The sequence below is a fragment of the Podospora bellae-mahoneyi genome, assembly GCF_035222275.1.
Source record: "Podospora bellae-mahoneyi strain CBS 112042 chromosome 1 map unlocalized CBS112042p_1, whole genome shotgun sequence".
NCBI classification, from domain to species: Eukaryota; Fungi; Ascomycota; class Sordariomycetes; order Sordariales; family Podosporaceae; genus Podospora; species Podospora bellae-mahoneyi.
Window position 1 is genome coordinate 3430295 of NW_026946359.1, and position 15930 is coordinate 3446224.

Sequence of the window (15930 nt, forward strand, 5' to 3'; positions counted from 1 at the left end):
ATGCAGTGGGTGTCTGCTGAAACTTCTGAAAGATGATACTTGCTGATTGGCCGAGTCACGCAACATGTTGGTGTCTTCCACTAACTCTTGTGAACTCCAGATTTATATCACAATTCTTACTTCACATCCCTTACAACGATCAATAGCACCAGCTCTGTCTGCCACACATGCCCTACTTACTTGTCAATATCAAGAGTCAAACAGCACCTCATATATACCATTGAGCTGTAAGGTTGGGAGAAGAAAGCGCGATCATAAACCTGGGGACAGCTGTGACGTTGACGGCTGTGAAAGATGACTGTAAAAGAGATATGTAGCTGTGAAATATGACAGGTGTGAAAAGTGACCGAGGTCAAGAAATAGCTGTGAAAGTTAAACATGAAATAGATTGATGGCTGTGAAAAAGAAGCTGCGAAAAAAGTAACTGTGAAAAAAAGTAGCTGTGAAAATGTGGTTGTGAAAATGGATAGCTTGGGAAATGGATATCTGGGAAAATGGATATCTGGGAAAATAGATAGCTGGGAAAAGATGTAGGTGCGAAAAGAGTAGGTGTGAAAAAGTAGCCGTGAGAAGTGGTTGTGAAAGAAACAGGTTAGCTGTGAAATGATTGCTGTGAAAAAAACAACCGGGAAAAGTAGCTGTGAAATATAAGGTGTGAAAGAACAATGGCGATGAAGATATACCTGTCAAAAATTAGCCGTGAAAGAATAGCTGTGAAAAAGTCCATGTTGAAATGTAGCTGTGAAAATACGGCTGTGAAATTGTAGGTGAGCAAATAAGTGCAAAATAGTCGGATACCTTGCTGTGAAAAAGGAGTTGCAGAAAGGTAGTTATAATAGAGATAGCTGTGAAAAGAGATTGTGGGAGAGACAAGTAGCTGTCAAAACAACCTTTGACAACTACTTAAGTGTCAATCGTTGCATGCAGCCATGAAGCATTGAAGATATGAAGACACAGGATTTTTGTGAAATAGCAGTCCTCGTAGACAGCATCAAGATCCCCAAACAACAGCTTGCCTTCAAATATCTCCTTCACTGGTCACAAGATTGGCTTTCGTCCTTCTCTTGATGTATGGGAGCATACGACTCCAACAAAACACTCACTCACCCAAAACCCACAGAAACAGTCATATCAAGTCCACATTAGTAGTCATTTCATTACCCTCCGCCTTCCCTTTCCTATCCTACCTTGTACCCTGTCCTGTTAACCAGCAACCCTCCTTCATCAAATAAACACAAAGAAGCCCCCCCTTCTATATGCCCTATCAAACGCATTCCCACATATCTACCCTTCATACCCCAACTGATATATATCCCATCCCATCCATCACATTACCACACACTTCTTATCCTTCTCCTTTCCCCCTTGCCCTTGACCCTGCCCCCTCTGCCAAGTAACATTATTCCCCTCAACATTCGTCCACGCAACCGTACTCATCGCATCCATCTCTTGCTTCTTTTTTCCCCTTCCCCTTCTACTCTTACTCCTAACCGTCATCCCACTCCACCCCCTCTTCTTCGCATCAGCAATGTTCTTGGCCGCCGACCTCTCTGCTCTACTCGGCTTCCTATTCAGACTCGGCGCACTCCTCGCAAACCCACTCAACCCACCACCACTCGACGACCCCGGCACAGGGGGCGGATGATTCAAAAACTGATGATGATGTTGCTGCTGCTGCTGTTGCCCGTTATCTGACAAACTGAAAATAGTATCCAACCTCTCCGGCACCTGCCGTGGCATAAGTATGGACGACTGCGTGACAGGCCTAGGATGCCTCGGCACCGGCGCCAAAATCGGCGTCTCCGCCCTTTGTTGAGTTGACGAAAACGACCCAGGCGCATCAAATGCCCCCTGAACCCCCTTTGGCGTCGAAATAATAAGCGGCATGTCCTCCTGAGGCTGCTGCTGAACCAAAGGCCCCGAGGTAACAATATCCGACGGCCTCCTCGGCTGCGGCTCATGAATCGTAGCGCGGGAGTGACACGATCGATGATACGGCGGTGAACCGCCACCGCCTCCTCCCTGCAAGGGGAAAGAATAATGTTGCTGCTGTGATACAGGTCGTTGGTACGAGGTCCTCCTCCACGGCTGCTGAGGTTGCGGCAGATGCTCATCCATAGTCATGGCAGGGTGGGCAGAATGTGGGCCTGCCACCGCCACGGGAGCACGCGGTGGCAGCTGAAAGTGGCCAGAGAACCGATGGTTACCATTCCCAAGATTCGAGATCTGATCGGGCCGGGGCAGAGGCGGGAACGACCGAGACATAGTACCGTCGGTCCCGTTGCCAGGAATAGGAGCCGAGTACGGGTAGCCGTCGGATACCGCAGCCGTGTTAATTGGTACTGGCTGCGTTGGCCAGGTCCTCGAGACGGACAAGCGTCTCACAGCTGGGGGTTCCTCCGACGCGACTACTGGTCGGTGACTCGGTGGCACCGACGCATTGGTGACCGACGAGGACGACGCCATAGTCGTCTCACTAGCCCCTGGAAGGCCCGTTTCTGGAGAAACACGAGCAGCTTGACCGGCAAAGGGGCTGGGACCGGAACCGGCAAAGTCCCCTTGACTGGCCGTGGGAGGTGACACAAACAACATGCTGGCTCGAACGGGTGGCGACGGATCGTTCTCTGCCGGGCTGCCACTAGGTTCTCGGGATACATGTTGCCTTACCGGTGCCAGAGCAGGCGAGTCTGGCGGTGAAACATCATAGATGTTGTCACCATCTAGGAAGCGTGAGCTGCTGGAACCTGGCCGCACAACAGGATTTTGCACCGAAAGCGACCCCGAGCTGCTGTTTCGTTCGTGAGAGGCCATGATTCGAGGAGGCGGCGGCAGTGGTGAGCCCATAATGCCTGCCGGGAGAGCCGGTACCGGCGGGATTATATCGAGCGATGGAAGTGGTGGGACAGGGGGAACGGGCGGGTTTGGCGAAGAATGACGATTATTGGTAGTGGTGGTGACAGTCTGGCTGCGACGGGGCTGGAACATAGAGGCTGACGACATGCGTGCAGCTTGCCTGTCTGCTGTGTCGACCTGTAGCTTGCCGTCATGGGTCTGAACACCGGCACCGGCAGGCAAACCGGCCGTGTGTCGAAGGAAAGCTGGGAGGTCGCCGGGGTCTTCTTTCTGGTACGGTGGTGGTGGAGGAACCCAGTTGTCCGCATCACTCTCATGGGGATGCTCAGCTCGACCATCAGCTCTGCGATATTCGACCGGTCCTGCGGCTGCTTGTTGTGGATGCAACCGGCGGTTGTTGGCAGCGGCGGTAGCCGCACGGCGAAGAGTTGTCCCTGAGCGCGGATCTCCTTGGGAATAAGGCGCATCGAGGGCCTCTTGTTCTTCGAGCATAGATTCTGTCTCTCCGACTTCATCGACTGTCGACGGTGGACCATTGCGGCGAGGTGGGACGGTACCTACTCGACGAGGAACCAAGGGGTCATCGTCATCTTCCTTTTGTGTTGAAGAGGAGGGCTGGGTAGGCAACGGTGGTGGGCGAGGAGCAGCAGTTGTTGCGCTGCGCATGACAGTAGATACAGCCCTGCTGCCCCTTTTCTGAGCGACAGTCCTGCGACGAACGATGGCCACTTCGGTCTCCATATCACGATGCTCTTCCTCCAGCACTTCGGGCTCCCTCGTTCCTACGTCGATGGTAAACTCCTTGATAACCCCGTTGGTTACGCTGTAGTCGAAGTCGAGAAGAGTGATCCGGCCGCCATCTACAAAATCGATGCCCTCCTCGTCCGCGACAGAGATATTAGGCGTGACGCCACGGGCAGTGATTACCAATCGCTCTTTTATGCACGAGTCTGCAAAATCGGCCACGAACTTGACAGTGCTTACACCTTCGAGCTCAGCAATCTTGTATCCTCCCACAAACGTGTTGCGCAGTTTGTCGCATAGAATCTGCCATTGGGGCACCCGAGCCTCATTCTCCTGAACCCGTGAAGCTGCCCGCATCGATGGACCGCTATTTCGTCGTAGAAGCCCACCATTGCCCGAGTTGTTCTCCGCAGCCGCACTGGTGGTATCCGGCACGGCGTCAAGATCCTCAGGAACACCATACAGCCAGATATCCTTCCCCTGAAAGCCTGCCGAAACCAGCTCTCCATAATAAGAGGCAGCCGGGAGTGTACATGGAATGAGCCTGGTCTGCGATTCGGTATTGGGAACTGGCCCTGTGAAATAGGTTGTGCCGTTCCTCAGATCGTCAATACGCACGGCCCGGAAGGTCTCGAAGCTACGGTCGTAGGTAAAAGTCCATGCTGCTTCCTCGTATTTCCCATTCTGTAACAAGACGGCGTGACTGCAATCCCGACTGGTGTTGGGAAACAAGATCGATGTCGTCCACAAAGCGCTGATATCATCGGACTCCATATGGCTTCCAGGGTCGTAGTAAGGTGCTGTCAGTATCACAGTATTCGGTTGGGATGAGTGAACTGTCGTCCCAAGAATTTGAGTTCCGTCAAACGAAAAGGTCAAAGCATCGACGCCATCACACTTGACAGCTCTCCGGTCGGTGGCCATGGCGGTCTGGCTCAGCGAAGAGACCTCGATTCCACCTTCGTAAGCGGCCGCTAGTACTGACCCGCATGGTGACAAGGCGATGGCGCGTGGGCTGTGGTCTAAAATCATGGAGTGCGTTCGCTTTGGTGGTGACTGCGTTAGGTGGTAGATGTCCACTTGCATTTCCGTCAATAGCACCGCGAGCATTGTCCCCTGATCATTGATACATGTCGCCGCTGGCCGCCTCAGAATCTTGAATTCTCTTGTTACTGCAATCTCGGCGCCTCTGACATCAACAACATGTATTCTGGAAGAGTTATAAGCCAAGATGTGATGGCCTTTTGGTGAGGCACTGAATTGGATGCCCTCGCCTCCGGGGCAGGACGATGAGCTGATGGAGTTGGATATGACCTTGATGACGGTCTCATTGGGACGCAAGTACGCTTCGAAGAGGTTGCGCTTCACCTCTTTTGCAAACTGTCGTTTGAGTTTTGGCAGGTCATCTTCGCTATCGACCTTGACTGGGCCACTGTGGCTCATGGCATACGAGGGACAGTTCGACAAGTGATGGGCATAGAGATGCGCCTGCTGGGCTACGCTTCTCCATTTCGAGTTGAGCAGAGCCAGCGACGCGAATCCATTCGGGTCAGTCTCCTGCAGAATTCTAGCACGGTCATGTTAGATGCTACAAACACACGCAAAGGCGGACTGGGCATAGGGGGCGATTTCACGAAGTAGAAAAAGACTAAACACACTGTTGGATAATCTCGTCGGGTAGGCGTTCAAAGGCGGACGGTTCGTCATCCTCGTCGTCGATGATGGCGTCGGTAATAATGATGGGCTTCTTCTCTATCGAAAGCCGGCGGCCATCGCCCGTGTCCCCCGAGTCGTCGATCTCCATGGTGAGGCAAGGCTGATGGTGGGTAGGAATTCAACAGCCGATTGTTAGGGAAAAGTGATCATGGTCTGTCGATGTGGCTCGCCATCAGGTTGTTTCTGATGATTGTTTTTTTTTTTTTTTTTTAGTTTCCTGGGCTGCTTGTCTCTCTGGCCTAGACTATTCTTGTCGTCGTACAGAGCGGCAGGAGAAAGGGGAGCGAGCGAGTCTGGCGCTTGCTTGTCTTCTCGGCGGTAGGTCTCCCGTATGTAAAGGGAATATGGGTAAGAAGGTTGCGCGGCCCAGCACCGAATTGGTGCAAACAGAGGGGAGGGCTAAGGGTATTTTTTTGGGGCGGAGTGTTGGCAGCATCAGCGAGCAGCAGGCACGGCAAAGTGCAAGCTGCTTGTACAGAGTAGAGAATCGGCGGGAGCACTTTGCAGTTGGCCTGCATGAGGTACGCCAAGGCTTTGTAAGCCACCCTGGACGCCAATGCTTCGCTTGCTTGCTGATGGGATTCTAGCGTTCTGTCTAGGGAATCTCTACTCCGTAGATCACTTTGATAGATTGATGACAGAGTGAAGCATAAAAAGATCGGATGGTTGCTGATGATGATTGTCTGAACACTCTCTGTACACCGCTCGGTTGGTCCCCCGGAGGCATGGAGAGGCATGGCAGGAGGCATATATCTTCCAAGGGAACAAGTGAGTGCGACATGCGACGGCTGGAACGGCCCCTCCACATTCTCTCCCGAAAATGGTATTCGGGGTCCGTCTTTCTGCTTCGAGAATAAAGCCAAGTGGCGGGCGGCTCAGGGCAAGGAACCGCCGTCTTTCAAGCTTCTTTGCAGACTGGACAGTGTCTTCAAAGAAGAATATCACCAATCTCGCAATCTGACCCCGAAGCTGGGTCCAGATGTCACCGATGGACTGGGCCCCTCTTGTCAAAAATAGCACCAGCACAAGGGATAGCGCTGTGGCTGGCCCCATGTAAAGGAGGGGCACAGTCAGCAAACAATTTCCATGCTCCAACAGCAGAAAGGGGCGAATGCGAACATGTGTTTGAGAAGGCCAAAGAGGGTCGCGTATCGCTCTGGATTCAGAGATATGTTGGCGATGATTCTCTGCCTCCCGCCTCTCTGCCCCTCCCAGTGCCCTCCCAGCGCTTGGTGTTGAGGTAGTCCGAGGAGAAGGAGCCGAATGCTACCGTGATTGCGGAGACCTACCGCTTACGAGGTACCTTACCCAGCAACAAAGACCCATTCTATAATTCCCTAATTCCCGTTTAAACTGCTGCCTGCTTGAGAGAGTCCACTGCTAGTCCGCTTCTTGTCAGCTGAGAGTTCGGTCAATCCAGAACATGTCGATCTTGAATATCTAAAGAGTTAATATTGCTGTAGGATGTGACCGATAAGGAAGGTGCTTCAGGCTGCAGGACAGACATTGTCTGATTTGCTGTGAAAGAGCAAGATGGAGGGGGAGAAAGGCTGTGTCTGTCGTTGTGTGAAGTTGGCTGAGATAAGCCACTCGCACGCTGTGTCTTGGGCTGAAACCACGCTACGGGAACTCGGACCATTTGCCAAGAGATCCGCTGCCAAGCTGATGATCTGCAACTTGTCAGCGGGCCTGGGCGAGGATCGGACTTTATCTGATTTTGGCCTGAGGAACAGGGCGAGCATGACCAACAATCAATTAATCGACATCACGTGCTATCGCGGCGCGTCGCATATTGACGCGCTTCTTAGTTCATTCTGCCGGGCAGGGGACCCTTTTTCGCACCTCTGCGTTTGTTTCTTGGGCAACTGAATCTATTCACATCGAGTGAACGGATCAATTGTACCAGAAACTCGACGAAACACAGCTCATTATGCCCCGCCAATCAGCCAGACAAGCTGCCCAAGCCAAGCTAACCGCAGAAGCCATTGGCAGGGTCGAAGAGAAAGTCGTCGCAACCAAAGTCTCAAAGGCAAAGTCGGCCGCCTCCGTTGTCGAGTCCAAGGTGGAAGTAAACAAAAGAGCCACAACCAAGCGCAAAGTCGACTACAACGAAGACAAAGAAGATGAGAGCGTCAAGTCTGATGTCAATGACATCAATGACATCAAGGAAGAAGAAGACGACGAACCCTCCACCAAGCCAGCCCCCAAGAAGCGCAAAACAACCACCACCTCCTCCAAAAAGACAGACGACAGCATGCCCCTCGCCGCCCGCACCCCCCTCAACACCCTCAAACTAGCCATGAAGATTGGCGCCCACGTCTCCGCCGCCGGGGGGGTTCAAAACTCCATCACCAACGCCTCCAGCATCGGCGCCAACGCCTTCGCCATCTTCCTCAAACCTCACCGAACCTGGAAATACCCCCCCTTCTCCCCAGAAACCCCCTCCCTCTTCTCCTCCCTCCTAAAAACAAGCACCTACACCCCCGACATCATCCTCCCCCACGCCAGTTACCTCATCAACCTCGCCCAACCCGACAAGGAAAAATCCACCCAAGCCTACTCCTCCTTCCTCGACGACCTGAAGCGATGCGACGCCCTGGGCATAACCCTCTACAACTTCCACCCGGGATCAACCGGCGGCCTCCCCATGTCTGAAGCCTGCGCCCGGATAGCCTCCCACCTCAACACCGCCCACAAAGCCACCAAATCCGTCATCACCGTCCTAGAGAACATGTGCGGAAGCGGTAACATCATCGGCTCCTCCTTCTCCGACCTCGCCACAATTATATCCCTCGTCGAAGACAAGTCCCGCGTCGGCGTCTGCCTCGATACATGCCACGCCTTTGCCGCCGGCTACGACATCCGCTCGCCGGAAGCCTACGCCAAAACAATGAGGGAATTCGACGAGGTCGTCGGGCTAAAGTACTTGAAAGCCTTCCATCTAAACGATAGCAAAGCCCCCTTTTCATCACACCGGGACCTTCACGAGAATATCGGACAGGGATTTCTTGGGTTGAGAGCGTTCCACAACGTGGTCAATGATGAGCGGTTACAGAACATCCCTATGGTGCTCGAGACACCTATTGAAGTCAAGGGACCGGACGGCAAAAAGACAGAAGACAAGAAGATTTGGGCGGATGAGATCAAGCTGCTCGAGTCGTTGATAGGGATGGATGCCGAGTCAAAGGAATTTAAAGATTTGGAGGTGGAGCTTCAGAAGAAGGGCGCGGCAGAGAGGAAGAGGATTCAGGAGCAGGTGGACAAGAAGGCTGACAAGGATGCCAAGAAGGCGGCGCCAAAAGGGAAAAAAGGGGCCGCTGCTGCTGCGAAGAAAAAGAAGAAGACCGAGGAGGAGGCGTGTGATTCTTGTGGCGAGGAGAGCGAATAGAGGGGCCGGATAAAGTGTATAAAAAGTGTGTAAACTGAATATCTACCAAGAGGCATAAAACAAAAACAAAAAAAGGAAGGGGGGGGGATTATCTGCCTCGACTGTGCATGTCTATCATGTACAACTGTATAACCACAAAGGCCAAACTTAAACCCTAATAACAAGAAAACAATACTCTCTCACACCCATAACAAAATAAACCCAATCGGTTGATGTGTTTCCTTCAACACACCATCTCTACCTCCGTCCCCTAGCCCAACCCTCCACCCTCCCCAACCCCCCTCTAAGTCCCAACCCCCGCTCCCCATTCTGCTCCAACCAACCCTCCATCCTCTCCCTATACCCCCTCAACCCCCTAACAAGCGGCATCCGCCCCCCCTCCTCCCCCCCGACAAAATTCCCCGGATTCAACAACATCTCAAATAACCCCCCCCAGATCTCCGTCTGCCAATACCTCTTCAAGTTCTCCCTAATCCTATACCTCTTCCCTAATCCATTCCCATCCCTCACCCCAACCGTCTCGATATACTTCCCAAACAACAAACAATGCACTATCCCCGCCACCCCAAAATACTCAATCTGCCACGTCCACAACCTCCCCTCCCTCACCTCGTTACAGTCCTGACTCGTCGTCTTCCAATCAGCCACAAACTGAACATCATCCCTAAAATTCCTCATGTCGATCCCGCGCCCAAAATCAATCAACGTAATTCCCCGCGAGGCCCAACCCCCGTCACCCGAGGGTTGATACTTCGTCGACAGCGGTGTCTCATCACCGGGAAGGCGCAAGAGGCAATTGTCTGCTTTCAAGTCGCCATGCATGATCCCCTTGGCGTGAAGAGCCTCCACTGTGCGTAAGAGCTCAATAGTGAAAAACATGGCCAGCTGCTCGTCCATCACGCCCGAGGCTTCCCCGCGGAAGAGGTTGACCACATCCAGCAGCGTCCCGAAGGGGTGATACGGCAGGAATAAAAAGCATTCATCCTGGTAAAGGTGAAACTCCAACGCTAGAGACAACGAAGCCGTTGCCCTGTCGTGCGGACCGAGACGGTTGTGCGCCAGACGCATCATGTAAAACTCCCAAGGAGTAGGCGGGGACTCCATCTTGAGTGCCTCCTGCGGGTAACGCTTGTGATGGGCAGAGGCAAAACGCCCCTTGCCCATGATGGCGTTTTCGTTGTTTTCGTCATCGTCGGCGTCGGAATTATTCACCGAAGGGTGGGAGTTGTTAACGAGATATACCGGGGCAAAGGCTCCGGCGCCGAGTTCACGGCGGATGGCGTATTCCCTTTCTGTGCCGGGAAAGCGGAGGGTGACAGACGACCCAAAGTTGGAAGACTTGTCGCCTGTGCTGGAGCGGTTGCCGCCTTTGCCGATTGCTTTACAGTACTTTCTTATCTCGGCACTGCGGTCAGACTTCTCGCTGCGGTGGTCATAAAAGCCATCGTACGAAGTCAAGGGAGGCTGGATGTTCGATAAAATCTCGCCTCGGACAGCGGTGTCGACAGGATTGCACTGGGCATCCTTGATAATAGGCCCCTTGTTGTGGATAACGAGCGTCTTGGTTGCCTTGGGCGTCAGCACCTTGGTGGCAAGGGGCTTCGACGCCAACGCAGGTCTGGCCTTGGGAAGCAGCGGCTGAGGCACCTTGCCCTTGGGAAAGGCATTCTCATCCTCAAACACACTCCGAGCCGGACTGCTGAGCGGTGTCAGATCTTCCCCTTCCTCATCCTCTTCGGCAATCATGTTCTTGTTGATCTGCCTCGACGGGGTCTTGCTGTGTAGCTCGTACCGACCCATATCAGCCGTGACATCAAGCGACATTTCCGTTCGTTCCGTGATGGGAGTCATGAATGGAAGACGGTTGTTAGCCGCCTCCACAGGATCCCTCCACGGTCGTCGTGTCGGCACATAGTCTTCAGGGGGTATAGGAACAAACATGGTCCTCGTTCTAGGAGGCTCATCCGGATGATCGTCCTCTTCCCCATCATGAGCATCGATCAAATCGTCCGACTGGTCTTGATGCTGCTTGTGTGATGATTCCGACCACACACTGGCATTTTCATCACCATCACCATCGACATCAACCTCTTCTTCCTCCTCCTCCTCCTCCTCCTCCTCCTCCTCCTCCTCCTCCTCCTCCTCCTCATCGACATCACTGGTTGAAATACGCCTGGTGCCATCACCCATGGTATAATCATCCGACTCATACCCCCTTTCGTCATCACTACCACCAACAGGCTTTACCGACTTGACTTCCGCATTGAAAATGTCGTAGATATCGTCCGTGGCCGCCTTGGTATGCAGAGTCATAGTCGGCTCACCGACAGACTGCCTCTTCTTCTTCTTCAGCTTCCTCGGGCCCGAAGGAGAGTCAAAATTCGTTTGAACTGCTTCACCGTCAGCAAATTACGCCCTTACCAACAATCCCCAAAAATAAACCCACTTGTTTGCGTCTCATTCAATTCCTGCTTCTTCTTTCTCCTCATCGTCTTCTCCCCCTTCGGATAAATTGGCGCCCCATTCTCATCCAACCTAATCACATCCGCATGAATCGCCATCTTCTGCGGCTTTCCTCCCACATTCCCAGCCCCCGGGAAGCTATTCTCATCATTCATAAACAGCGTCGACTCATGCTGCTGCTCATCCTCCCACTCAACATCCAGCCACCCCCTATTAGCCGCCCAAATCTCCTCAAAACTCTTCTCCGTCCCCGGCTCATCAGGCGTCGGATACACAGCCCTCAAGTCCACATATATCCTCTCCCTCTTCCCACTCGCCGGATTCACAGTAACTTGAACCTTGGTATAGTCAATTCGAATGTGCGATTGTGATATCTGCTTGTCCATAGACTGAAGTACATAGAAACGCCAGCAACAAACGGCCCACAAATTAGTCCTAAATTGATCAACACTTTTGCTTATGTTGGAAAGTTACGGGGCAGGACCTACCGGATCTCTGAACACCGCCATCTTGGCCCCAGCACTAGGCGGTTTCTTTCCTCCCGCCTTCAGCGTCTCCCCAGCCCACGGCTTCGGCGCCATGGTGTTCTCCTTTTTTCTTTCGGCCATCGACCCAATCGAGTCCCACCCCTTCGACTCCGGTCCACGAGAGGACATGGCCGACGGTTCCGGCGCAGCATCCGCATCCGAGAAAATCGCCAGCTTCGACTTCGCCGGCCTCGCTCCCCCACCCCCAACACCACTCGTCTGCCTCGGCGCCTGAGGATCCCTCACCACCGGCTCGGCAGCCCCAAAAGGATCAGCCCTCACCCCAAGCACCTTTCTCTGCGCCGGAATCGCCGGACTACTCGGCCCATCGCCCTCCTCTTGCGCCGCCCGCCGTTGTTCAAACTCCCCAAACTTCCTCAACAACCTCGCCGCAGGCGTAGCCTCCCTCTCAATCCCCAACTTGTAAACCTCCTCCGCCTGCGCCCACCGTCCCACACTCTCCAGCCACCCAGCATACTCCTCATAAAACAACGCCAACCCTTCCCCAATCCCCTTGCTCGACAAAAAAACATATCCTTCCCGTTTATTATCCATAAACCACCCCACATACCACAACCACAACCTCAGATACCTCCCATCCTGCTTATACCTTCTGTCATTGACCAACCCCCGCGTCGCACGCTCCAGCACCCCTAGCAGTCCCGACTCTTTGGTGTTTTGCGCCGAGGGGTAGGCTTCAAGAGTCCACTTTACGTACCGGTCCCAAATGTCGAGGGGGTCGTCGGACTCGTCAATGTTTTGAATCTCTTGCTCAAAAGAGGCTTTTATTCTGGAGTTTTCACCTTTGAGGTCGTCGAGGTGGGGATGGGGGGAGGAGGAGGGGTTGCCCCGGGGGGAGAAGAGCTGGGCGAGTTTTTTGGCGGAGCGGCCGGAGGGGAGGGATTGGATGTTTTCTTTGTGGCCTTCGATCAAGTCAAAATTGACCGAATCATCGTTGTCGGGCATTGTTGTTTGTGGTAGCCGAGACCTCGGCGGGGATGTTGGTGTTGTTGGTAAAGTCGGACGTCAAGAAAGATGAAATAAAAACAAAAAACAAAGATGGGATATGGCAGGAAAAGAAGTGAGTCAACTGTTGCAAAATGCACTGCAAAGTGTGTTGTGCCCGGTGGAAAAAGGACAGCGCGTTGGTGAAATTTAGGAGGGGTTGATGTCAGGTCGAGTCGAGGGTTGGTCGCGACCCAATCTGGACCCCGCTAATAAGACCCCCGCTGGCTGCTGCTGGGTTTCAAGTGTACAAAATATTTTGGGAGATGGGGGTTGTTGTAGCAACCGAATCGCAGTTGGCGACAGGTGGTGCACAGTTGTCGGCCAACATACTGCGTGCGAGAAGGGTTAGGGTTGACCATGCTCAATTAGCTGATGGGGCAACCACACCTATGAGTGAGCAACCCAAGGGGGACAGGCCCAGTAATGGTACTCTATACGCTTCCAGCAAGAGTGTAATGATATGTCTAAAACTCCGTTAAGTGTGGTTTTGCCTGGAGGTCGAAGCCAACCTATACCTACCTGGTACCTACCTACCCACCCAGCTGTGCAACATGAGCGCACGGCATTGACAAGGAGGAGGCCGGCCCCCCTTTCCAATGAGGGATGAAAGCCTCATAGCCTTCTCACAAAGACACAAGAGCCCTTCATTTGTCCCCCGAAGCGTAGCAAGTAATGCCCCATGGAAGCCCTCGCCGCAATATCCCTAACAGGCAACATCCTCCAATTCACCAATTCATCTCCAGCCTCGTCACAACCGCGGCGGATCTCTACCAAACCCCGGATGGCTCCTCGTCCTCCGATGCCACAGCCGACATTGAGACAACCCACCGTCGCCTTCTCAACTTTAGCGCCCTCTTGCAGATAGCGACACCCCAACAATCAGCAATTGGCGTCAACGATGCAAACGCCTTGGCGAATGACCTCGCAAAGGAGTGCAAAGGCATCTGTGATGAGTTCTTGGAGATGACAGGAAAGTTGAGACTCAAGGAAAAGGGAAGTCGGAGGTTAAACAGTTATGTCGCTGCCTTCAAAATGATCCGGAACCGGGAGAGGATAGAGGGGATTTGGAAGAGGTTAATAGGTTTCAAGACATTGTTTCTATGCACTTTCTGCCGGTGATCAGGCAAGTAGGCTGGGGATTTTTTGGCAAATCGGATTGTGCTAATTATAGGGATGGGTGTCTAGTGCACAACAATCGAGCCTTCTGGATACGGTCGAAACTCTCAGATAAGCAACAGTATGAAAATTGACCAGACTAAGAAACTCGACTCTATCGCCAAAACTCTATCCGAGGATGCTTCAGCAAACAAGAACCTCGGCGCGGAACTGTTGAGAAGAATGAGCCAAACCATTCAAGCTCCTGACTGCAAGGCACTACTTCTGGGCAGCCGGCACGCACATGCAAAAATCCCACGAGGGTCTCCTCAAAACCCTCCTCTACGAAATCTTCTGCGCCTGTCCCAGCCTCATCCCCGCTGCTTGTCCCCTTCGCTGGAGGCAGACCTGTCCCGAACGGACCGAGCAGCAGAGCACCGAGTGGACAACCCGTGAACTTTCCGAAGCCCTGCACAATCTCGGCCGGAATCAAGACCTCCACAATCGGCACTGTTTCTTCATCGACGGCGTCGATGAGTTTGGCGGTGATCACCTCATGCTCTGCGAGATTCTTTCCAACCTCAGCCAGTCCCCCAACAGCAAGCTCTGTCTCTCCAGCCGGCCATGGAACGTCTTCATCGATGCCTTTGGCAATAACATTGCGCGCAAGATCAGCATCGAGGATCTCATGCGCGAGGATATTCTGCGCTATGCAGAGAGGCGGCTCACAGGACACCCCAGGTGGAATCTTCCCCATTTCTCACCGCAGGACAAAACCGCCATTATCGATTCGATCACCGACAAGGCCCAGGGTGTTTTCCTCTGGGTGTTCCTCGTAATAAGATCAATACGAGACGGTCTAACCAACCCCGACACAATGCTCGATCTCCAGCATCGACTCGAAAGCCTCCCCACCGACCTCGAGCGCTTCTTTAAACACATGCTCAACCTCATCGACAGCGTCTACCACCAAAAAATGGCGAGTTTCCTCAGCATATCCGCCCATGCCAAGCAGCCGCTCTACTACCTAACTTTCAGCATGCAAGAGCGCGAAAGCGAAGATGAGGACTACGCCCTCAAGATGGCAATCTCCCCAACCTCCCCGCCCGAAAAAGAGCAGCTATACGATCGGTGCCGACGCCGTGTCAATGCCATCTGCGGGGGTTGCTAAATGAAAGGGGCACCTCAGTCGAGTTCCTCCACTGAACAGTCCGCGACTTTTTGCTAACTCGGGAAATGAACGACTACCTCAGTTCGAAAACGAAACCAGTGCTTTCCACTCCTCTCTCAACTCTGCGGGCTTACACAGCCTGCTTGTAATGCAGTGCACCACCCACATCGTCTGACTCTGCCTCCTTGTTACGAACGCGTCTCCTCAAGGAAGGTCTCTCGTATGCGCACGAGGCGTTGGAGGACGCGGAAGAGACAGCAGTCGAGCTGCTCGATGATATCGAGAATCTCTTCGCCGCGCCATTAGAAGACGGTGAAGATGCCATGGAGTGGAACCTGCTCGAACCGGCCGAGTTCAACGGCGATACCACCATCGGAGACGCTGTTGCGTCGGGAAACAAGGCATCCGATTCCCAGTTTCGAAAAGAGGTCCTCCGGACAGGGGCGGCAAAGTATGTCTCGAGGAAACTCAACGACAGTTTGTACTACTGACGACTTGAAGGAGTGGCCGCTTTGCTTGGTCGTTGAGGAACAGCAGTGGACCGAAGGTCATCTGCAAGTGATCCAGTGTCTGTTGGAGGCCGGCAAGGATCCGAACGAGGGGCACGGCGGGTGGCAATCGCCTTCGCCTTGGACAAAAGTTTATTCAGCGGACGTGCCAGGAGGAATACAAAGGACGACTCTTGGAGAGCAGTAGAAACGGACTTGTACTTGGCGTTTCTGCATCATGGTGCGGCGAGGAATGCTCGGGTTGAGTTGTTTCATTGAGATGTTGTTCGCGCGACATGCGAGACATTCTGATAAAGCCTTGCAGGTATTGGAGGCGTTTCTCGACCTGTCAGCTGGCGTGGATATTTCTGATGAGGTGCTGATCACTTTGTTTGAGGGTGTAGGCATAATCAGGCCCAGAGCAACAAAGCCAGATCGGCTGAGGTTCTATCGAAAGATCACGGAAATGGTTGTGAA

General features: G+C 53.2%; 3 protein-coding genes across 3 annotated transcripts; 1 reads left to right on the forward strand and 2 right to left on the reverse strand.

The window, feature by feature from the left end:
* Positions 1-975: 975 nt before the first annotated feature.
* On the reverse strand, positions 976-6595 carry QC761_110480 (uncharacterized protein). Its single transcript, XM_062874341.1, has 2 exons — positions 5256-6595; positions 976-5164 (listed from the first exon to the last, which is right to left on the reverse strand). Exons 1-2 carry the CDS (start codon positions 5399-5401, stop codon positions 1327-1329), a joined length of 3984 nt encoding a protein of 1327 aa, XP_062737459.1. The 5' UTR covers positions 5402-6595; the 3' UTR covers positions 976-1326.
* A 648-nt stretch (positions 6596-7243) lies between these two features.
* APN1 (DNA-(apurinic or apyrimidinic site) lyase) lies at positions 7244-8701 on the forward strand (the record flags this gene model as incomplete). Its single annotated transcript, XM_062874342.1, has 1 exon — positions 7244-8701. The coding sequence occupies one exon, from the start codon at positions 7244-7246 to the stop codon at positions 8699-8701; it is 1458 nt and encodes a 485-aa protein (XP_062737460.1).
* A 237-nt stretch (positions 8702-8938) lies between these two features.
* BUB1 (protein kinase) lies at positions 8939-12657 on the reverse strand (the record flags this gene model as incomplete). Its single annotated transcript, XM_062874343.1, has 4 exons — positions 8939-10810; positions 10847-11091; positions 11148-11553; positions 11668-12657. 4 exons carry the CDS (start codon positions 12655-12657, stop codon positions 8939-8941), a joined length of 3513 nt encoding a protein of 1170 aa, XP_062737461.1.
* Positions 12658-15930: the final 3273 nt, after the last annotated feature.

Excerpts from the sequence above, each read along its gene's own strand:
- QC761_110480 (XM_062874341.1), bottom strand. The coding sequence starts at position 5,401 with ATGGAGATCGACGACTCGGGGGACACGGGCGATGGCCGCCGGCTTTCG. Across the intron at positions 5,165-5,255 it reads CCCGACGAGATTATCCAACA|AATTCTGCAGGAGACTGACC; the intron begins GTGTGTTTAGTC and ends TGACCGTGCTAG.